Here is a 24,044-nt window from a genome sequence, read left to right on the forward strand (position 1 = left end):
GCAGGAGAATGGTGTAAACCCAGGAGGCGGAGCTTGCAGTGAGCTGAGATCTGGCCACTGCACTCCAGCCTGGGTGACAGAGCGAGACTCCGTCTAATACAAAAACTAGCTGGGCGAGGTGGCGGGTGCCTGTAGTCCCAGCTACTCAGGAGGCTGAGGCAGGAGAATGGCGTAAACCCAGGAGGCGGAGCTTAAAGTGAGCTGAGATCTGGCCACTGCACTCCAGCCTGGGTGACAGAGCGAGACTCCGTCTCAGAAAAAAAAAAAAAAAGATCTCCACATCATAAGAGTCTCCCAACTCCCTCCCCTGCAGCCCCCACCCACAGCAACCTCCTTTGGGCCTGGTGTGTGTGCCTTGGTAGGGGGAAAGGGGGAGAACGGATCTGAAAATCCTCCCATTCTATTGCTAAAGCTTTGAGCAGCGCCTCACAATACTCACCAACCTAATCAACTGTACAAAGGAGCAAATGAGTCTCCATCTCAGACTTCAGGCCCCAGAGCCTCAGGTTGCAGGGGAGTGACAGCCTCAGCTGGGAAGCCCATCCCACACTGTCTGACCCCAGAGCCCACGCCTCTGCTCCAGGCCTGTGCACCTCCCTCTGTCTCGTCTTTGCAGCCTGGGGACACATCACACACGCCCTGTGCACCTCCCTCTGCTGTCTTTGCAGCCTGGGGACACATCACACACGCCCTGGACTGGAAATACTTCAGTCAGGGGCCAAATCTGTGCTTCCAAGCAAAAGGCTGACAGGAAACAACAGCTTGTCCTTAAAGAGATGCAGCCAGGCCTCCACTCCTAAGAGGAGGATTCAAAACAGTCTCATCACCCTAGGTTCACAGAAGCACAGAGATGGACAGGTGGTTTCCCTGCAGGTCCCTGGAGCTGAAGCAGGAAGCCCCTTGGTGGTCCATGGGCGGCTGCTGAGCTGCTGCTGAGCTGCTGGGAGGCTCTGCCAGGGAGGGGAGTGCGGGACCCTCACTGTGCTGCCCCCCCGATCCAGGATGAAGGAGCAATGTTCACCTCAAGTCCGAAGGAATTCTACCCCTCACCAAGCCCTTTCTAACCTGGCCTGAAACCACTGTCAGCAGGCAGAGCAGGGCATCCTTCCCTGACGGTGGGGGGTGAGGGAGGGCCCAGGCCTGCCTGAGAACTTGAGAGGGGCCTTTGTTCCCAGTTGGCCGCGGTGTGGGGCAGACGGGGCTGTGGAAAGAGATCAGGCGGCAGCCACTGAACTCAGGAAGGGCAGGAGATGGGAGTGCCTGGCGCTGGTAGTGCAGGGTGGCTTTGGGCCCTGGGACAGGGCATCTTTGGGGATAGGATTGCGATGCTGGTGCCCTGGGGCAGACTTTCTGGGCCTGTGGCAGCCCAAGATTCCACTCTGGGCATTCCTGGGTTCCTGGCTGCCCTGGGTCAGCAGGTCCAGAACATGCTTGGGAGAGGCCGGGCCTCCCTCTCCAGGAAGGGAAGGTCTGACAGTCACCCAGTCTTCCCTTCCATCCCGGAGCCAGGGTCCTAGGGGTCATCAGTTTAGTCCCTTCCCCGACTCAAACACCCCCATTCAATCTGTCCCCGGGTCCTGTCGAGTCTATTGAATAGCATCAGCTTGTGCAATGTGGCAGCCCTTCCACACTCCAAAAAAAAAAATCAAACCCAACTTCAAACCATCCCAAAAGAAAGAAATGTCTGGGCGATCCTACTGCAACCAGTGTGGCACCACAGGGATCTTCAGCAAATGTGGACAAAAGTGAGCACAGCGTGGAATTTTCCATGTAGCTATGAACCTGCTTTGAGCCAGAGGACATCACCTCTTTTTTTTTTTTTTTTTTTTTTTGAGACAGAGTCTTGCTCTGTTACCCAGGCTGGAGTGCAGTGGCCGGATCTCAGCTCACTGAAGCTCCGCCTCCCGGGTTCACGCCATTCTCCTGCCTCAGCCTCCCAAGTAGCTGGGACTACAGGCGCCTGCCACCTCGCCCGGCTAGTTTTTTTGTATTTTTTAGTAGAGACGGGGTTTCACTGTGTTAGCTAGGATGGTCTCGATCTCCTGACCTAGTGATCCGCCCGTCTCGGCCTCCCAAAGTGCTGGGATTACAGGCTTGAGCCACCGCGCCTGGCCGACATCACCTCTTGATGGCCCCAATCAGCAGCTACGCAGTGCAGTATTAGACCCTAAAAAAGAGGCTTTTCTGAGTTTATCTGAACTGATAAACACAAAGATAATTTAAGTGAAAATGCCCAGTATTGACAAGGACATGCAGCCATGGGCACTCTAGGACTCTGCTGCAAGGAGTATACATCAGTACAGGAAGTTATCAAACTGAAATGATGCGGGTGCTTGACTATTTTCTGGCTGAACTCGTGAAGATGTTTTGCTCTACAGCAACACTCTGAAGCTCTGGGCTCTCAGCCCCACCTTCCTGATTAGGACTCAGCTCTACCCAGTTTCTTCCTGGGGCAGGAAGAACTATCGTATGTCAACCGTTCCCTTTCTAGGGCAGAAACACAGATGCCCTAGTGACAGAGCTTGGCTATAAAGTGACAGTCACATTTTACCAGCATACATGAGTTTCTAGGTGGGATTTTGGGTTAGAGAACAGCTAGACTGGTTCCCATATCCCTGCCCCGACCTCCTGAGCTCAGCTACTCAACATCTCGCCACCCACTTTAGTTGCCTTGGGGATGCTTCTCCCACAAACCCAGCCCACTGAACAGGACTGGGGAACACACCAGGGTGAGTCCTTAACTGTACTCCTGAATTTATTATCTCTCAGACACCTGGGCCATATGCAGACCAAGGAATGGGCTGAGGCACCTGTTCCAAGTCCCTGAAATTCCTGGCAGTTCAGAGTCTCTGGAACATTCTATGAGAGTTAGGTGACTGCTGCCCAGGCCTTTCCCATAGATTTGTGCAAAGGAAATAAGACCAATGCGTGCAGCAGTACATATGAGGATGTTCACAGCAGTGTTGTTTCTGATTATAAACATCTGGAAATAACCTAAATAAGCATCGACAAAGGGATGACTGAAATTAATTCTGTATGCACACAGTGGAAATAACGTCAAGATGGGGGAAAGATCTAGTTTGATGACTTTTCTTATGAAAAAGACTTGGGGATTTTTTGTGGACTATAAGAGGAATGTGAGCTGATGTCATGATGTGGCCGAGAAGCCAGTCACTAACATGAATAAAAAGCCAGGATCAAAAATAGCCCTGCTGCCCGCCACAGTTCTCAGACACAGCAGAAGACAGTGCACAGACAGTCCAGAGCCTGAGGGCAGGGATGGCAGACCTGGGACACATGCGTGTACCACCCACTCCTCCTGGGCAGACATTGCTAATTGATCACAGACTCCCTCCTAAAGAGCTTAGATGAAGCTTCAGCCTCCTTCCAACACAGCACGCCATACAACTGATCCCAGCTAGCATGTGAGATGGAATCTATTTGCCAAGGCCAAATAACGGTATGCCAGGAAGCAGTATAACAGTATGCTCCTATCAAGAACTGAGGCTATACAGCCAGGAGGAAAGCAGCCTTGGGGAGATGATGTGATCCCCATCATCAAGCCTCTGACAGGCTGACAAGCTGAGGCTACAGATTTCTCTTGCAGGCAGAACTATGACTGCCAATACCCGACCCGATGAAGGACACTCTCATGTGGTTAGGGCTGCTGAGGAGGTGGTGAGTTCTCTGTCATCGGAGGTGTGCAAGCTGCGGCAGGTCAGACACCCGTCAGAGAGGTGGTACAAGGGACTCCAATCCTGGCTGGAAGCCTCTGGCTCAGCGCCATATGACCGGAGTCTGCCATCTTTACACCGAGGTCTCAGCTTAATCCCACTTCCTCCACAAGGCCACCCTTACTCCACACACTCTTCCCCACCCCGGGGATCACCTGATCTCGTGTGTAGTCCATCTACACCATGGGGAAGTCTTGCTCTGTGAGTGTGGGAGACAACTGCCCAAGCATCCCCCAAAGCCCCGGCCTCCAGCAAAGATGGGAATGGCCAGGAGCAGGAGGCCTGCTCCTTCCCATGAGACGAGTTCTGTATGTCCAGGATGGGCCCCCGGTGGTGGGACAGGCCCAGGACAGGGCCAGAGAGCACATAAGGGCCTGGAGCTGCTTGTGGATGTATCCATATTCTGTCCCAGAGCCCGTTGCGGGCTCAGGCACAGACAGCCCTCCTCTCCCGGCCCAGGGACTCCAAGTGCTGGTCACTGGAAGGTCACCAAGCTCTTCTCCCTTCTCCAGTTTTCCAAACATGCTTTCCTGTGATGGAGGTGGTATGTGGAGTTTTATGTGGGGACATGGTTGGGTGAGGCGCTAGATCCTTACAGGACAGTGTTGCAATGGACACCTCGCAGGAACAGAGAACACAACTTGAAGAGTTTCCTCTTGCTGCCCCGCCCCACCCGGCCTTTCTGTCAAGCAAGGGTTCTAAGCAGGCTCCTGGGTGAAATTCTAGCTCTACTGCTTACCAGCTGTGTGACCACAGGGGGAACTAATGCTGTGCCTCAGGTTCCTTTCCTCTAAAATGGGGGTAATTAGTGTATCTACTTCACAGGACTGTGGAGACTTACTGGAGCTGACACAGTGAGGTCCTTAAGAAAGTGCTTGGCTCATTTTCAATGACTGTCTCGGGTTATTCTCTGATCTACAAGTCTCAGCAGCTGGAGGCAGAAGGGCAGACAAGCCTAGTGCCCCAAGCCAGGGTCACCTGCCCTGCACCCTGCCTGCTGCTGGGACCCTCTCTGCGAGACACCCACCTCCAGGCTGGAGAGTCTGACCCCAGGGTGGACCCAGAGACCCTCCATTGGCCCGTTCCCTGGACTGGGGAGCTCCTGGGGATGGGTGAGAGAGGCAGAGAGTCCAACCCCAGCCCCTCAGCCCAGACCTGTTGGATGCCACGTCCCGACTCGCCGGGGAGTGAGTCAGGGCAGGGGGGCTGTGGCCTCTCAGCCACAGATGTCTCTAATTATGGCCTATGAAGTGATGAATGACTTTTCTCAAGAAAAATGTTAGCCAGGGGAGGTTCTGGGCACCAGTGAGGGGACAAGATGAAAGCAGTGACCTACTGTTCACCCCCAACATCGACAACGACAACGGTTGTAACAGCGAATGTTTATATGGTTAGTGATGTTCTAAGCTATCTATGGAACCCATTCAGTGCTCTCAATACCCTGCAGGCACGGAGAGGTGGCACCCATCTCCAAGGGCATATGGGCAGTCTGGCCAGGGAGCCCAAACACTTACCCATTGTGCTTATGCAACTTCTTACGGAGGGGGCATACACACATGTATATACACACATATACATACGCAAACACAGATATACACGGTCTGAATTATACAGCAGCAACTTCTCCATAAACCTGCCAGGTACAAGATGCCATGGTGGGTGTGTTTAAAATACATGACCTGTAACTCAACCACCATCGCTGGGAGGTAGCTAGGACTGCTCCCTTCTGCAGATGACAAACTCAGGGATGGAAGAGTTGAGTCACCCAGCCAAGGTTGTGAGTATAAGACAGGGTTGTGTGGGACCTGACCCCACACCAGGGCCTCTCCTGCCCAGCTGCTCAGGGGAAAAGCATGCTGCTGGCAGCTTGGACAGGGCTGGGTCCAGAGCCTAGGGGTCCTGGAGTTATGCATGGTTATGAGATAAATCAGAGAAATAAGCCTAGTCATGTGTGGCCAGCGGGTGGCCACATCACACAGCAAAGCCACCCTCTTCAGAGTGGGCCGGGTCCCATGCTAGAGGAAGCAGGCAATCTTGAAAGCCTGTCTGTGGTTAAATGTCCATGCCAGCAGCCTCAGGCCAGACTCCTGGCAGTCTGCACAGGCCAGAGCAAAACAGCCTCCTGAAGTACGTATGCCCATCACACCTCCAGGCCTCGTGGCTTCCCCTACACTCTGCTTTCAGGGTTTCTGATTTCCAGAAAGGGAGCCTAGACTGGGCAGGCACAATTCATTTCCAGCCCTCACAAGCTCCCTCTTGGGGCTTCCTGTGGCTCTTCTCTGCCTAGGCCACATTAACCAAGGTTAGTCACCCAGAGGAAGGAAGGGGATGGTTTTGCTCTGCACCGGGCTATCTTCACCTCTATGCCCCCATCTCGGGGAGGGATGGGACACAGCCAGGCAGGGTCTAGGGAGCGGGTGGGGCACATCCTCTGAGCAAGAGCAAGGATAGCACAGCCGGAGAGGGGCGGCCGCCACCCCTGCCAGGTCTCCACAGGGTGGTCCTGGTGCAGAGAGAACAGGTGGGTTTGTGAGGCCAGGGGCAGGAGCTTCAGACAGCTAGCAGTTTTGAACAGTTCAGCAATTTAAGAAGGGGCTGCTTTAAGGGTTAGTGGAGGTGTTCAAGCAGGGTCTGGAAAAGTCAGTCTTTCTGGGCTGACGTGGCTGGAGGGGGGGTACCCACACATATGCTTACCCACTACGCCACTAGGCAATGGGGGAGCCCAGCACAAGCTAAGTACACAGATTTCACCCCTGCAACGAGCCCGTCAAGAAAGCACTGCTCTTCCCATTCTCCAGATGAGAAAATGGAGGCTCAGGAAGGGCCCACTGTGATCCTTGCCCAAGATTGCAGAGCACAGAGCAGAGCCAAGATTCAAATCCATGTCATTTTTCTAGTCCGTCCCACTCTGGAATGCTCTCGGGACTGTAGGCAGTCTCCAAGAGCTAGCCTGGCCCCAAGGAGCAGAATGCAAGGACACAAAGAAATGGACCTCAAAGGAAAACTCAGTGTGTAAAGAAGGGACATAAAGTTGGCCAGCTGCGGTGGCTCACGCCTGCAATCCCAGCACTTTGGGAGGTTGAGGTGGGACACTGTTTGAGGCCAGGAGTTTGAGATCAGTCTGAGAAACATAGCAAGACCCTGTCTCCACAAAGCATTTTTAAAAAATATTAGCTGGGCATGATGGCAAGTGTCTATAGTCCCGGTGCTTTGGGAGGCCATGGCAGGAGGATCACTTGAGGCCAGGAGTTGAAGACCAGCCTGGGTAACATAATGAGACTCCATCTCTACAAATTTTTTTTTTTTTTTTGAGACAGAGTCTCGCTCTGTCCCCCAGGCTGGAGTACAGTGGTGTGATCTCCGCTCACTGCAAGCTCTACCCCCCAGGGTTCATGCCATTCTCCTGCCTCAGCCTCCCAAGTAGCTGGGACTACAGGCGCCCACCACCACGCCCAGCTAAATTTTTGTAATTTTAGTAGAAACGGGGTTTCACAGTGTTCACCAGGATGGCCTCGATTTCCTGACCTCGTGATCTACCTGCTGCCTCAGCCTCCCAAAGTGCTGGGATTACAGGCGTGAGCCACCGCGCCCAGCCAAATTTTTTTTTTTTCTTGAGACGGAGTCTCGCTCTGTGCCCCAGGCTGGAGTGCAGTGGCGCAATCTCGGCTCACTGCAAGCTCCGCCTCCTGGCTTCACACCATTCTCCTGCCTCAGCCTCCTGAGTAGCTGGGACTACAGGCGCCTGCCACCATGCCCAGCTAATTTTTTGTATTTTTAGTAGAGACGGGGTTTCACTGTGTTAGCCAGGATGGTCTCGATCTCCTGACCTCATGATCCACCCATCTCAGCCTCCCAAAGTGCTGGGATTACAGGCGTGAGCCACCGCGCCCGGCCAAAAAATTTTTTTAAATAGCTGGGAACAGTCTCTCATGCCTGTAGTCCTGGCTACTCAGGAGGCGCCCTTGAGCACAAGGAGCTCAAGGCTGCAGTTAGCTATGATTACATGACTGTACTCCAGCCTGGGCCACAGAACAAGACCCTGCCTCTAAAAAACTTTTTAAAAATTATAATAAAAGGGCTGGGCATGGTGGCGAAAGCCTGTAATCCCAGTACTTTAGGAGGCCGAGGAGGATGGATCATTTGAGCTCAAGTGTTTGAGACTGGCCTGGCCAACATGATGAAACTCTGTCTCTACTAAAAATACAAAAAATAGCTGGGTGTGGCGACGCAAGCATGTAATCCGAGCTACTCGGGAGGCTAAGGCACAAGAATTGCTTCAACCTGGGAGCCAGAGGTTGCAGTGAGCTGAGATTGCACTACTGGGTAACAGAGTGAAACTTGGAATGTACTCCAGCTGGGCAACAGAGTGAACCTCTATCTCAAAAAAAAAAAAAAAAAATTATAGTAAAAGAAGAGAAATAGAACTAACTGGTGTAGCCAGCAAGACAGGAATAGTGAGGGCTTTCCCAGGGGAGGCCGTTCCAGTGCCAGTCAGCCATACCCCCTTCTCTGGTCTTGAGGGGAGGCAGCATCCCCACCGATGCCTAAAGCCTTACAGCCTGGCAAGCAGTTCTAGGAGAATGATGCCTGGCTGCTGACCAAAAGGAATTACAGACTCCTGAGGTCCTTCCTAGAGAGCAATAGGGTGAGGACATGCTAGATGAGGCCCAGCAACGCTGGTCGCCTCCCCTGGCAGGCAGGGTTCGGATGAACACGACCTAGTGGTGAGCAGGAGGGGTGCAGTCGCAGTACCCCCAGTGGAAACCTAGGGAGGGTGGACAGAGAGGGAACGAGTAAGCCCTGGAGGAGCACACATAACGGGAACAGACGTTGAGTCCCGTGCTCAGAGCCTCCAGATGCTGCCAAGGTCTGGGACAGAGGGGATGGTGGGGCTGTGGCCCTCACATGGAAAGATTTAGAGTAAGAATCTGTAGGAAGCACTGGCACGAGGTGACGGCCACCTAAACATCCCATGTGACTTCCACTGGCTAACCAGGAGCACCATATCTAAAACGGGACAATCCAGAAGTCACCCCTACAGGGCATAGCGGGAGAAGGTGGGGGTCAGGAGGGTTTCTGCATTTACCCAGTTCCCAGGTTTGGAGAAATGAGGATATCCAGGAATTACAGAGGAATCCAAGAAACCAGACACCCTGCTGCCCAGGCACTGCCCCTTTGAGCCCTAGTAGACAGCCCAATCTCAGGCTCCAAACTGAGCTCCCCACACCAGGCCAGCTCCCCACAGCCTTGCCATCTCAGTGGGGTGTGGTTGGGGTCCTTGGGGCTGCTCGCTGAGTGTCACTCTTGGCATCTCTTTCTCAGACCCTCCTTCCCATCTGTCAGCACATCGGGCTGCTCCGCCTTCAACACAGATCCCGCATCTGCCAGCCTGTGTGGCCCTCATCTCTTCCCTGTGTGACTGCCACGGCCCCTCCAGGCTCTTCTGGCCTCACATGCCACCCCACCCCACTCCTCTCCACCCAGCAGTTGGGGTCCTGTTAAAACACAACCCTGACCACATTCTCCTCTCACTTGGTGGGATTGAGAGCCCAAGTCCTCCCATTGACCCAGGAGACTCTGCAGGACCCAGCCATTCCTCCTGCCACCCTCCACTGAACCCCCTGGCCACTCCAGCCCAGCCCCCTGGCCTCCTGGCTGTTCCTCTCCGCTCTGGAATGCTCCCACCCCAAGACCTGTGCAGGTGCTGTTCCTGCTGCTCAGCGCAGCCTTCCCCAAGTCCGCTGGCTCCCTCCCTCACTCTATTCAGGCCTCTGAAGACAACTGGAGGGATGTGGCTGAGAAGGAAGAAGAGAAGATGAGGAGGTGGCAGAAGAGGGATGAGGACTCCAAGAAGGCATGTGGTTTAAGCTGGAAGAGACCTCAGCATATATGAATGGTGACAGACAGCGACCCTGACAGGAGGAAGAGGTCGGGCTGAAACCCTCCTCTGGGGCTTCACTGTTCTCTGAGGGGCAGGGAGGGAGGCCAGTCAGCTGCTGATGGGGCCTGATCCTTCATCCCCCCAGCAAGGTGGGGCTCAGCCAGGGACAATTTCAGGAAGCTAGGTCTGACTTGAGCAAGCCAGGGGGAAACGGAGAATGCCTCCAACCCTGTGCCTGGCTGCAGGGAGCACACCCACAGCGCTGTCTCCATGTCTCTTAGTCTCCGTGCACTGTAGACAGACCTGTCCAATGGCCCCTCAGAGCCTGGAAATGCTGTGGCAGCCCGGCCTCCATCCGCGGGGGACACTGAGGCTGACTGTCCAGTTGCCTCCAGAGAAGAGGACCCTGGGCGGAGATCGGCCTCACTGACATCCCCCTGCCCTGGCCTCAGGCCTGCCCTGCTGAGGCCTAGATAAGGCCCGGCCCAGCTCCGCCTCAGGCTGCAGCATTATCTTTAACGACTGGCACCCAGACCTCCAGAAGTGGCTTTTATATATGTAGAAAAATATAGGACTCGAACAATGAACTTTTCAAAGTGGAAGGCTATTTTTAGAGCTTTGCTTACTGATCCAACATTCAGCATCTCCCTATATGTCAGCAGCTGCTGGTGGCATGAGGCAGGTGGCATGAGGAGTCGGGCAGCAGTCAGGGTACAGGGGGCTTCTCAGGCCACCCAACCATACGAAGGAAGATGCAGTTTTTCGCACTGCCCCTGCCCTCTGGTCCCGAGCACTCTGTACAGCTCCGTCAGGCACCTACCACCCTAATGTTGTCATGACAGGAGTGGCAGCAACATTCTGGGCTAGAGTCCAACATTTGAGTTGGAACCCCAACTTCTCTGAGCCTTGGTTTCCTAACTGCACAGTGGGGGCAAGGCTGCCCCTCCATGGCCTCACAGTGGAGTCAGTGGGAGTGTTCCAGGAAGCCCCACCAACAGCTAATGCCATGCCTAATTAGAGGGTAATTATTTCAGGAGAGACCTCCTGTCCTCAGACAGGGCTTATTCTCATCAGCACATAGCCAGGCAGGGCAGAAAGAAGGGTCTCTATGTCCTGTGAACCCAGGGCCACACAGCCAAGGCAGCCCTTATCCTGTCAAAGGCAGTCTTTCCAGCCCCAGGGAGGTGGTGGTTCCAGCCTCCACAGCCCAGGTCTCACTCCCAAACATAAAGAGTACCGTCAGTCTGCAGGGGCCAGGCCACCCTCCATGGCTGCTGTGAGGCCCTCTCACTCAAAGAGCCCAGGGACGTGAGTGGGTTTTGGAGATGAGAATGCAGGTTCCAGGAGACAGGCTGGGGATGAGAGGGCAGCCCCTAGAACCTGGAATCAGATCTGCCCTGCCCCCTCACAGCTTCAGGGGCTTCCATGGGAAAGAGCCTGAGGGCCTTAGTGGTTGTGGATCAATGGCAGCCTGGAGCCCAGGGCTGGGAGAGGCCCTGGGGAATGTTACAGGGCATCTGATGGGGGCTGCATGGCAAACATGGGAGAGAGGGGTCTCCCTCAGCAGGAGGGAAGGAAAACAGGGATCCGCAGGGGCCATCTCCCTGGATCTCTGTTAGGTTTCCTCACAGCACGGCTCCATATCTGACTCCATCTTTTATCCTGCTTTCTTATTTCTGTCTCTCCCCTTGAGGAGGTCAGCTCCGGAAGGGCAGTGTTTGTCTGTTTTCCTCACTGAAGTTTCCACAGTGCCTAAATAGGGCTGGACACACGGCAGGTACTCAGTCTGAATCTGCTGAATGAATGAACGATGCTGCTAGTGACTAGGGGACCTGTACAACCCTGGAAGTAGATGCCAGCACTCCTAACACAGAGGGGTCAGGACAGGATGCCCCGTGCTCAGGATGGAGAGCCACAGAGCAGGGCAGAACAGGTCCCCGGTGCCAAGGCACGGCTGGCTGTCTTCTCTTTCTCCCACAACTCCACAGGCCGACGGCAGGGCTGCTGCTCTCTCACTTACAGGTGGGAGCACCAAAGCCTGGAGAGGACAGGGGCTCAATAGTCACACGGCTGACACGCAGCCCAGCCTGGCAGAGCCCCGTGACTGTGGAGCTGTGTCCACACCCCTCCTTTGCTCTGCAGCTGGGTTGTGGAGACATCAAACGACTATGGAAACTGTGAGTTTCTCCACCGTACAGACACACGCTCACTGCGCTGAAAACACTATCCCACAGGCCTCAAGTCACCAAGGAACTTGGAATACTGAGATCAGCTCCACCCCTTGAGGACGCCCTGGGCTCAGCTCTCTGTGTGCTGCTTCTGCCCTGTGCCCACCCCACCTTCCCACAGTCCCGGGAGGCCTGCTGGGCTGGGCCGGGCACTGGCGGGGCCTCAGAAAGGAAGCAGGGGGCAGACTGGCTCCACAGGCTGGCAACCTGCACTTTCACTTGGGCCGAGAGCCAGCTGGCAGGGGGGCTGTGAGGCTCTGGATTGGGGGCCGATATAAACACCCTACAATCAGTCCCAGCCAGGGCCTCTGCCTGGTGAGGTGTCACCACTACAGGCATCACTATCAGTGCCACAGAGGGGCCCCAACCCAGGGCAACAGGCCTACAACAGGAAAAGTCATCTCCTAACGCCAATCCTGCAGCCAACCCCAGGACAGGCAGCCTTTAAAGAGAGAGGCTGGGCAAAGCCCTTTATTCTGCTGAGCACCACCTGGGCCAGGGCCAAGGTGAGGGATCCTTGGCCTCGCCCCTGGGAGAGTTGGTCAGGAGACCTGGCACCTGCCCGGCTGCTCCCCATAAGGAGACCTCGGATTGCACAGAGCCCTCTGGAAGACAGATTCTGTGTGGGGGGTTCACAAGGTCTCCAATACTGGCAGCCCCTGGCCCAGCCTGATCCACAAAACATGCTCTCTGTGGCCTAGTGTTTCAAAAACTAGAATGAATCACTAACATTTCAGCACCTTAAGATTTTATATGAAAATCTAAGTTTCTGACTCATCTTGGGGACCTGGCCACCCTGGGCCCATATTCCCACTTGATAACAGTCAGATGAAGTGAGGTGGCAGCCACATCCATCAGACAGCACATGTTCCGTCACCACCACAGTCCCCACCACTGCCACAGCCCCCATCACTCCCTATTGCCCACACATACCTGGGTCACCACTTCTCTTCCTGCCTATTGACAGCATCCATGTTTGCCTATGATGCTTACACAGGACCAAAATTCTAGGCCCAACGCAAAGAAAAGAACTAGGATCTACAGCCTGGGATCAGTTGTTCCCAAGAAACCTAATTTAGAACACCAATTCCCGAGAGGCAGGGTTCAAGAACTCCCACAGCTCTGCATGGCCGGTGGGAACACCAAGGCCTTCTGCTCCACTGGGTCCTGTGAGTGTGTGGTTTTTACAAGGCTCTAGCAAATTAACATCATCACAGTGACCACAATTCACAATCCCATGGTCATCATAACCACCAAGCCTCAATTCACCAGATGCCCTCGTTCCTAAGTTTCATAGGGTTAGGATATAATTTTCAAAGTCATCTGATACCTGGTGTTTATTCCAAAACTGGACTCTAAGAGGATGTCCTGAGGTTCAAATTCAAGCTGTCCCCACCCTCGGCAGCCCCCTCCGTCCACCTGTGAGAATGCCAACCTGAGTTTGGAGGAATGCCCAATGGCTCCAGAAGCGTTCCTGGGGAGCGTAGGGGGGAGCTCTAGGTGCAATCAGGAGACCAGGTCTCTCTATAGCTCCCCTACTTCCAGGCTGAGTGGCCCCAGGCAAGTGCCCTCCACTCTCTGGGCTTCTGTTGTCTCATCTTCACAATGGGCGTCACTCCTGCCCTGCTTGCCTAACAGGAGTGTGGGAATCGAGGGAAGACACACTTTGCCAACTGTAAATCCCACGTGGAGCTGTTTCTGTTCTGTGCCATCAGCCAGAGAGGAAGGCTCAACCCCCTCAACTCCTCAAGTCTTGGCTGGGCTTGTCCAGGTCAGAGAAAGAGGGACATCAGGAGAAGTATTCCCCAGTCCAGCACCAAATTAAGTCCTGCAGGATCAGGAAACCAGATACGTCCATCTCTGTGCCTGCGTAGAGGGCTTTATGCTTCCAAAGGCCTCCTTCCTTCCCCTCTGCCACAGCTTACCTGGTCTCAAGACACAAAGTTTACAAGACTGCTTCCCTTGCCATGATCTCATCTGCATGGCCTCACCCTCTCCCCTTCTTCCTTTAGTTTCTTCATTAACCATTCCTATAGCCAGATGCTTGCCCCTGGCTAAGGAGGGTAGTTCTTGTTGGTTCTGCGTGCACAGAGATGACCAGAAGCTTACAACCCCGGGGCTCACTGAGAAAGATTTTTCAGAATATACACACACACAGCCAAAAATCTTCCTGGCTGAGCCAAATTAAATACAGAGGCCTCTAGTTATTTCCATACACACCAAATGGACTTAAATAAAGCAGTTCTCTGTGGCAGGCTGCAGCACACAGAGCTAGGCTGGGCCCCACGGACACCCCGGGAGAGCCAGGCTGGAGGCACAGGCCGGGGAGGCTAGCTCTGGACAGGGTGTGGGCAGAGAGAAGGACATAGATACCTATCGCGCAGAATATGGCCCACCCTGCCAGCCAGGGCCTGCGCTGTGGCCATCTTGGCCCAGACAATCTTGGTCTTTTTTAGGTGCACAGCAAAACTGAAAGGAAAGGATGGCGTTCCCATGTACCCACTGCCCCAAGGCAGGCACAGCCACTATCAACATCCACACTGGAGTGGCACATTGTTACAGTCCATGAACTACAGTGACACATCATCATCACTAGGGTCCACAGTCTACATTCGGCTTCACACTTGGTGTTGTAAACAGCAACCTTTTGAAGTAGGTACTATATCATCTTCCCATTTTGTAGATGAAGAAACTAAGGCACAGAGAAGTGATGTAATTTACCCAAGGCCATGTGACTCACACAGTACGTGAGGAGGGGCGAGGGTGGCTGGGCCACCTCCCTGCCTGTCATGTTCTTCCCTCTGCGGGGCGAGCCCACCACCCTGTCTGCCCATTGAACTCCCCCTGCCCTTGCAGGACCTGGTGCAGGTGCTGCCCAGACCTGCAGCACAGCAGCTGCCAGGCCCCATAACAAGTCAGCGATCTGCCCACAGCACCCAGTGCAGGGGCACAGAAAGGGTCTTGGGGACAAATGAAGGCTGGGGGTACGAAACACTACCCCACTCAGCTTCCCCCATCTACAACATTGGCACACAGAGCTCTTCTCTGGCAACTGTCTGGTACCCAGCAGGCAGGAGCTGTGTGGCCCTGGGCAGATGACTTGGCCTCTCTGTGTCTGTTTCTCAGTCATAAAATGGGAGTATTGTTCACCCAGCAGGGCTGCTGTGAGGGCCATATGATAACACACACACAAATCCTCAGCCTGGGGCCTGTCACCCAGGAAATGCACAGAGTAGCTGCTGCCACTGTCACGATTTAGGACAGTTACCACTTCGCTGCACTGCATGGTGCCATGGGGGCTAGAGGGAGGTGAGGAGGCCAAAGAGGAAGAGGTCCGAAGGAACGTAGACCATCTGACTCCACACTAGCACCCATACCTGGGGAGCACGAGGGGCACCTGGCTGAGATGTGGCCATGCCTAGGGTGTGACTTTGGCTTGTTTTTAACTAAGCTGGGTTGGGGGCGCTCTATGTACGAAGCACTGTGCTAGGAGCTAGGGTAGCAACCACACATTCATACTGAGGGCAGTGGCTGAAATGTGTCAGCACCTGCTGCATGCCGGGCTCTAAGCCCAGCAGCAATGTGGGGTGGCACGGCACCCAGTGATGATGACAAAGGCGAGTAAAGGTGACGGGAGGTGTCCAGGATGACTTTGGCACTCTAAGTGAAGCCCAAGAGGATCAGACGAAGTCATGGAAGAGAAGCCAATTTGGGGAGAGGGAGATAATACGTGTCCCTTTAGAACTTACAGATTTACAGGTGCCCATGAGACCCCTCCAGAGGGTTGCTGGGTGGGCGGCAGGATGTCAGGGCCTGGGCTGGAGCCAGATCAGAAACCCCAGGAAGGAAGAGACTGCGTGAAGTGGAAAAGGAAAGAGGGCTGGGCAGAGGCCCAAGGACCCCCAGTGCTGAATGGCCACCCAGGGGCCCAGCAAGATGAGGGGCTGACGGGTCTGGGAGGGTGGCAGGGGCTGCAGCCTGGCTATACCACCTGGCAAGGGGAAAGCCAGGGCAACAGGGAGACCCTGTGGAGCTTGAAGCTGAGAGCCACAATACCACCCAGGAGACCCCTGATCCGATGAGACAGGCTGAGAGCCCATTCCACGCCCTGCCCTCCAGGGGTCCCAGGGAGACGGAAGAGAAGCGAGTTCTCCTACCCTGACCCAGGAAGGCCCTGTCTGATGGAGGAGTCATGGGCCTAGCCTCTTCCAGTCACTTCCAGACACAGGGCATCCCAAATGGGTCAGAAGCTACTTGGTCACCAGGCTGGGAAACTGTTTCAAGTTCAGAGTTCCCGACTTGGACCAACACAGCTAAGTGCTGTTCAAGGGACACTGTGGCCTGCCCTAGGCACCCGCCCCAGTGATACAACTTTTCCAAGGCTAGAAATGAGGCCAACCATGAGACAGGTCCTTGATATAAAATCAACAAAATGTCTGGGATTAAAACTAATCTAGGGCAATGAAATAAAACTGCACATAGGGATCATTATACCATTCTACTTTTGTACGCTGCAAATTTTACATAACAAAAAGCTAAAAATAACACTAAGACTCTGCTATCACATCAAGGCCCATTATTTTCTTGGGCCATTTTGCCATTTTTACTAAGCACAAACAAAAAACACTCAAACCCTGCTCATTTAAATGACAGCTCTGAGCTCTGAGAACAGTCAATGGCCCAGAGGGAACAGAGAATTCACGTTCCTGCGACCGCACCTCCCCCTCCCCTAGCAGCAGAGGAAAGAGCTGCTTCCCCAAACACTTCCTCTCCACCCCACCCTCACCCCACGGGAATAGCGGCGCTGCAATGGTAATAATGATGATGGCTGGGGAGAATTAGCAGTGCAATGGGTAGGGGTCATCACAGCAGCTGGCACTTACTGAACACCTACTAGGTGCCTGGCGCTACTCCAGCCCCTCTCCCCCATCATCTCGGATGGACAGTTGTCTTGATCCTGTCAAGGAATCTGAGGGTGGTTCTTAGCCCAGATGACTTCCTGGGGCTGGCGAACATGTTTTTAGATTGCAGGCACTGGGCGGCGCTTCCAATGATTCTCCTTCCACTCTGCTGATGGTAGTGCATCTCTGTAGCCATCCATGGTGGCTGTTCAGGGAACCCAATGCTGCCACTGGGGTGCGCGCAGCTGGGGCCTGCAGGTTTTGTCTCTCTGGCTCCTTCTTGGCCCCCTGCTGCTCCCTGCCTCTGCCTCAGGCTCCATTCTAACATGCTGCTCCCCAGCAACGTCAGGGAGGGGAAAGAGGGTCCACACATTAACCAGAGGACCAGGTCTACATTCTGCAGAGCTTGAATTCGTCATTTTCATTTTCTAGCCTGTTTCCTCATCTGTCAAATGAGAATAATGTCATGATTTCACAAGGTTCTTGGTTCCAATCAGACAGGTATGTGTGAAGTTCAAAGGCCATTCAAATGCCAGTATCACCATTTTCATTCTGTAGCCTGTTCCAGCCCCAGTCTCAATCCTGTGCCAACTTCAGACCCACCAAAAACAGTTAAGGCTTTGCCCAAACCCAGCTGACTTCCTTTCCCCTTCCTGTCGGCACGCATGGTCACCTGTTTTGTATGTGTGCTACCCACACTGCCTCTCCCTCCATTGTTCCCATTTGACAGACAAGGAGGCAGCGACTTGCAGTGGGGACCAGCTTGCCCTGGCCACACATCCAGGAAGGGGCAGAAATGGAATCCAAGTTTTTCCAGCTCCAGATGCCACCTCTGCCCACTGCAGCAAGCTGCCTCCCCTCCCAGGCAGACAGATCAGCTAGAGAGGACAGAGCAGCAGAACCAGGGACTGGAGGCCACTGCCCCTGAGGTCAGGCTCTGGAGCTCTGGGCCCTTATTAGGCTCCAGAAGCAGCCCCAGGTACCACCAGGAAGCCAGACCTGCCCAAAGCCTCAGAAGTTTAGCACAGGCCACCAGGTGAAGGTTCCAGAGGTGCCACAGCTCTGCTCCATCTGACACAGGGGTGGGGGCCTCTACCTTGATGCCCCAAGACCTCAGGGTGTCTCTCATACACGGTGCAGGTCATTTGCCCATCCTGTCTAAAGAAATCTTCATCCCAGCCCAACTGCAAGCTGCCTTACTTTGCAATTTCCCCAATCCACAGGCAAAGTGATTTTATTAACACCCTTAACCATCCACTTGTTTGTGGGCTGTTTGGACAGCACGCTACAAGCACATGCTAAAGTCCACGGGCTTAGTCACTTCTTACTGTGTAGGCCATCTGTCACACCACCAACAGCCTGCAGTCCCTTAGCCCTTTAACTTCTTCCCCTCACCACTATCCCTCTGCACCCCTCTCTTTTAACTCTGGTCTTGTCTGTGGCCAAAAAGATGAATAATCCACTCCCATCTAGGAACACATCTCCCCAAACAAGTAACACGGTCCAATTCCACACAGTCAAACTTCTCAGGTCTAAAACAGCAGCTAAAAGATGCCATTTATCTGGTGTTGACTATGCAGTTTGAGCACTTACATGGATTCATTCATTGAATCCTCACAACAACTCCATGGCCTCCTCCTGTCATCCACCTTTTACCAATGGGGAAACTGAGGCACAGAAAGGCTAAGGAAGGTGCCCAAGATCATAGGGACAATGAGGAGCAGAGCTGGCGTTAGAGTTGGGGTTAGAGTTACAGGTAGTCTGACTACAGAATCTGCCTCCCTAACCATTGGGCTAACCATCCTGCATCTGCAAATGACTACAAGGATCAAGAGGCTCATTCTTCTTCTCATAGACGTGGAAACTGAGGCCCAGGGAGGGGTGGGATGAGATAGGTGACTGATGCCAGGGCTCTAGGGAGGGGGACAACCAATGGCCAATCAGGGCCAGTTCTGGACAGGTCTTTCTGAAAGGCTTCCTCTCTCAGGAGGGGAGACCTTTGAGCTTAGGGTCAGCCAGAATAAAGACAACAATGATTACAACTAACATCTACCAGGCTCTTGCTATGTTACTATGAGACACCATTTAAATGCTTTACATGTATTCATGCACTTCATGATTATACCACCTACCCTCCCAGCCAGAAATAGAAAAGCAAACACCACTGACTTCTGTAAATGGCATCAGGGAGAAAGTATTCATGTTGGCAGACAGACTCTGATCCGGTCTGGGCAGCAGGGGATTTTGGGAGAACCGTTCCAGTTTGTGTGAGTGAGGAGTCCTCCTCCCAGTTGCGGACTCGTTCCAATTTTTCCAGTTTATTAATGATCCCTTTCCCCTCCTGTGGGATCAAGTTCAGCACCCACACACTTGCGTGTCCTCCAATGATTCAAAAGCCCTAGCCTTGGGTTTCCTCATCATGCAGAAGCCTGTCATGTTGGCATGCGTCCCTCAGTGAGTCAGGGGACAGTGAGTTTTAGTCCTCAGGACCCTGCTCCAAGCAGAGTCTTGGCCTGGGGCTGCGCACAGCACACAAGCATGCTACCCTGAAGAGCCTGCAAGTGCAAAGGACACTGTCCTAGAATCCTGCCAGAGAGTCTGGGGATGCAGCTCTTGGGTTCTGTGGGGAAAGAGACAAGATTCCAGGAAGGCCCGGTGAGTGGTCATCAACTAGCTTGTGGGCTGAGACATTTGGGAACATGTTGGGAATCCTGATGCCTGGGGATACTGGACACCTGTTGTGGCAGTATAGGGAAGAAGCAAAAGGCTCCATTCATGATGGTGACACATTTTGTCAAAGATTATTTAATCCCAGAAGAAGCAGAGCCTGGCCATGAAGTACACAGACCCTGAAGCCAAGCAGGCCGACTTCACACGCTAACTCTAGCACTCTAGCAGCTTTAGCACTAAATGACAACTGCTATTATTGTTATTACTGAGCTTTGAACAAAGAGGAAAAAACAAATGCAGTCACAGTGTCTCATCTTTACAAACAGGGAGGGGACTCTTGCTATGGTTCTCTATGGGGACCTTAAGTTCAAATCAAACTGTCACCATGTCAGGAAACTGCAAACCGAGGAGATAAAACGGAAAGAATGGGCCTTTCCTCCAAGGAGCAGCAAAGCTGCAGGTACCTATGAACAAGGCAAAAAAAGAAATTCAAGTCAGAGCAGCTGGGACCCCAAGAAGGACGACTTCACAAAAAGCCACACAGACTCTAGAAATCAGTCTTCAACCTCACAAATAAGCAAAAAAGAAAACTGTGAGGAATCATTTTAACTCAGCAACAATTTCACAAAAGGGAAAAGGTGGTAATAATGATGATGGTGATGACAGCTACCATTTGTTGGGGATCCATCTGTATGCACCAGTCACCAGGCAAAGCTGCACATCCCCGCACCCTCCCCAGGGGGTTTGTTTTGGCTCCATTTCATGGATGAGAAAACCAAGACTCAGAGATGGGAGGCAACATATCTGAGGCCACACAGCTAGGAAGAGGTGGAGTCAGGGTTTTGTGTGATCCCCAAGTCCTGTGCTCTGTGATGTACCATTTTACACCGCTAACCTCAGTGCTTCTACATCTAGCCCAGGGCCTGGTACAAAGTCAGTGCTCGGTACATGTTTGTGTGTATAAAGGAACACAAGAAAGTGAAAAGCTATGTGTCCCCTGGGTCATACACATCTCTCGAGAGAACAACGCACTCCTCCAAGCCCAAGAGAGCATGTGTGCACTTGTTAACACCTGCATTTATGGATGCTTTCATTCACTGCCAACTGGCTATGTCCGCCATGGGGCCAGGCGCTGTGCGAGGCAGGCATCGGGGTACTAGCCACAGGGCCAGGCCTTGGAGGGACACTTGCCAAATTTGGGGTACAGCCACAGCAGCCAGGATAGTGGCAGGTCCAGGTGGCACCATGCCATATTTTCACCATAAATGCCATCAACCTTCTCTCTGCAGCAGCTCACACAGTGGGAGCAGCCAGATTCTCTAAGGCCATGCCAATTAATTCTTCAAGAGTCTTAATGGCCTCTAAACTCATTACAATTTGCTTTTGAGGACAAACGATAAATCACATTCAACAGCCTTTGAGCACATCGCCCCTACACATACACATACACACACACACACACACACACACATGCTTCCACAGACCTCTCCCAAGGCCTCCGGTGGTGTTCAAGCCCATCTGGGCTGTGCATCATCTTGCCCCTGTGCTTACTGAGCGGATATTCCACAAGTCATCAAAATTCAAAGGAAATTTACAAAACAGGAAGAAAGTAAATCCAGCGGGTCATTGGTGCTTGGGAAGAGCAGAGTGCTGACTTGGACAAACATGGCATTTGACTGGAGTCCTGAGGATGGCCAGCTGTGCAGTGGCCTTCAGACACCCACATTCTCAGAGCACTCCATGAAGCAGTGTTATCATTCCCTTTCACAGAAGGGGAAACAGGATTGGAGGGATGCGGTAACTTGCATACACTCACGAAACTGAGCTGAGACTTGAAACAAAATCTGTTTGCTTCCCCAGGCCCTTCTTTCCTTAAGTCTCAAGCTGCCCTGGATTCCTGATTCTCCAGGCAAACCAAGATTCCACAGTCTGCAGAGTTCAGACAGATAAAACCGTATGCACACACATGTACACACACATATACTGAGCTCCTGCAGCCCTGGGTACCCTGTCCAATCCTGTCCAGAAACATCTATTTGCCCAGTTGTCACACTGTTTGACTATGCAGCTGTCAGTCCTGTCCATTTTTGAACTGAAGCTGTGTAAATATTAGTGCAACCAGTTCATAGTCCAACTTCCTTGAGTGAAGGTCTGAAAATCCCAGGGCCTCCAGAGGCCTCCATCACAACATTAGGGTTCTCCTGTAGGCTCCCCATGTGATACTCTGGCCCAGTCACTGGGTTCTCTTAGTGTGTGTACCCTTAAAAAAAATGAGGGTAAGAAGAGTCCTGTGTTGTCACAAGGCTCCAACAGCAAAGCATCAAAGTGCCACACATGCTTTTGGAAAGAAGCCTATATTTGTAGAGTGGTGCATGGTGGCATGGCTGGACTTGGGAGTGGTTATCTTGGGCCTGTTACAGACTGGGGGGGGGGGTCCCCTGAGGTTTCTGGACTGTGCTGCATCCCATCTGGGTTTAGAGAGGGGGAGATGGCCAGCTGAAAGGACTCTGGCCCCTGGGAGCCAGCCCAAAGAGCACGTAGCTCTGCCTACACAGGCCAGGGACTGGGCTGATTTCCTCTAACCCTCCCCCAAGCTTCCCATGGAGCCACATACCAGGTGCTCCAGAACAAATGGGACCCACCTGCTCTGAGGCTGATGCGTGAACTGTGGGCTATACCTGAGCGAGGCTTCTCAACCTCCAAGACCTCTGGATCATGTTCTGAGACTGGGGGAACAGCTGTTCATTACCAACCCAGACCACAGAAGGATCCAAGCAGGCTTCCCTGCAGCTGGAAGATTGAGATGAGATACCCAGAGGGACTTCTAATGAGAAGGGATGTGGGACGGAGAAGTATGCAAGAGAGGTGGCTGGACGTGCCAACTGGAATGGCGATACTGAAAAGGTCCTAAAGGTGGGGCAGAAAAACCCCCCAGTTACTTTCAGCTCAGAGGGAGGAGGGAGGTGCAGCCAGGAGAGCATGCTAAAGGTTTCTTGTTCCCCACTAGACTGCTGGTTCCATGAGGACAAAGACTTCACGTTTTGTTCACTGCCATGTCCCTGGTGCCTAGAGCAGGGACTGGTACATAGCAGGCACTCAATAAACCACAGAGCCTTAGCACTGACAAGACTGAACACTCAGCCTCGATTTGCTCTCCTGCAATTGAGGATGCTGGTACCACAAGGATAAAAAGCAATTGCAATACCGGGTGGGACAGCTGATGGGCTATGAAGGCCATGGGTGTGTGTGGGATATGAATAACACGACCCCCATGTCCAGACTGCTGTCACTGATTCCAGACAGATGGTCCTGCAGCTGCAGCATGCCTGGCCTCCACCCCAGATGCAAGGAGCAATGGGTCCTTGGGAAGCCCTACAACCCCACTTGGAGCGTCAGACCCAGAGCTCCAGGCCTCTGGGGTGAGGAAGGGGCAGAGAGGGACATACGCATGTTCTCAGTGCAACTGCTAGGCATGCGCTGCACAGTTTTTGAACTGAAAGATCAAACAGTTCCAGGTGGGCTTCCTCCAGAGGGGGCCTGATATATGCCAAGTCAGCTTGTCAACAAATCCCCTTAGCCCCACCTCCCTGCTCCTCAGAAGGGCCTGCAGATAGCTCAGGGGGCAGCTGTGCTGGCCACTGGAGAGAGGAAATCAATATTCCCAGCACATACACGCACACTCTTTCTCGCTTTCTCTCCATAAACATGGGGCCCTTGGAAGCTCAGACAGCCGCCCACAGGCCCCGAAGTAGAAAAGGGTTGGCCCCTCTGACACACCAGACTCCATCCCTGACCACACCAGGTGCACACTCATCACCACATAAACAAAGCCCCTCACATCCACACTCTGCCACAAACAGCAGCGACACACCCCAGTGCACCCCCAAGTGGCCCTGCCAGGCGCACAGTACCCAACAAAAGCTGCTGGCACACCTGGGACGCCTGTTTGTTCAGGGTCATCCACCCTCACACACACTCGGGGTCTCGCAGACAGTACAGACACATCAATCCAGACACAGGCCCAATGTCTGGAATAGACAGGCCTGCAAGAGGCCTCCCTGGCAGCCCCTGCCCTCCTGCAGTTTGAAACAGGCACAGACCCGCTGGGCACCCTCTCACCAACTCTTCTCTGCTCTCCCACCTGCCCCTCACCTCACACCCACACCGAGTCCCACTGTTTCCCTCTCAGCCCCACAAACTCAAACTCACCCCCACACCAACTTGCACTCCAAAAGGCCCTCGATCGCACACACAGTCCCATCCTGAGACCCTCCCAGGCCACACAGCGCTGCTGTCCCAAGGGCGCGTCTCTCTCTCCCACGCACAAACTCGGGTCCTGTTTGCTGGTCTCCCACCCAAACCCAGTTTCGCGGACGCACCCTGCCCCGCAGGCAGCTTTCTCTCGTACGCCGGGCGCCCGGTCCCGACGGTCACCTGCACTCCCGCACACGCGTCCCCACAGCCTCCGCCAGTCCACCGCTCAGCACCCGGGAAGGCCGCTCGACCCGCGCCGCGCCCTCACCCGCTGTCAAGCTCCAGCTCCAGAAGGGACTGGGTCCTCTCCGAGTTGCAGTGCAGGCACCACATGGCGGTCGCAGCGGGAGCGGGCCGGGCCAGGAGCCGGGACCCA

General features: G+C 53.7%; 1 protein-coding gene across 3 annotated transcripts in view; it reads right to left on the reverse strand.

Moving 5' to 3' along the window:
• The window catches only part of IQSEC1 (IQ motif and Sec7 domain 1), a 183,674-nt gene that overhangs the window by 47,234 nt on the left and 112,396 nt on the right, over positions 1–24,044 (reverse strand). For 2 of the 3 annotated variants that reach the window (XM_011950654.1, XM_011950652.1), the window contains exon 1: positions 23,937–24,038. The exons of the other annotated variant lie outside the window; for it this stretch is intronic. In XM_011950654.1, coding sequence (XP_011806044.1) covers positions 23,937–24,001 — 65 coding nt within the window. In that variant the 5' untranslated portion in view covers positions 24,002–24,038. Of the gene's footprint in view, positions 1–23,936; positions 24,039–24,044 lie in introns of those variants that run through there. 3 annotated transcript variants of the gene reach the window in all.

The sequence above is a fragment of the Colobus angolensis genome, unplaced genomic scaffold, assembly GCF_000951035.1.
Source record: "Colobus angolensis palliatus isolate OR3802 unplaced genomic scaffold, Cang.pa_1.0 Scaffold31, whole genome shotgun sequence".
Lineage (NCBI taxonomy): Eukaryota > Metazoa > Chordata > Mammalia > Primates > Cercopithecidae > Colobus > Colobus angolensis.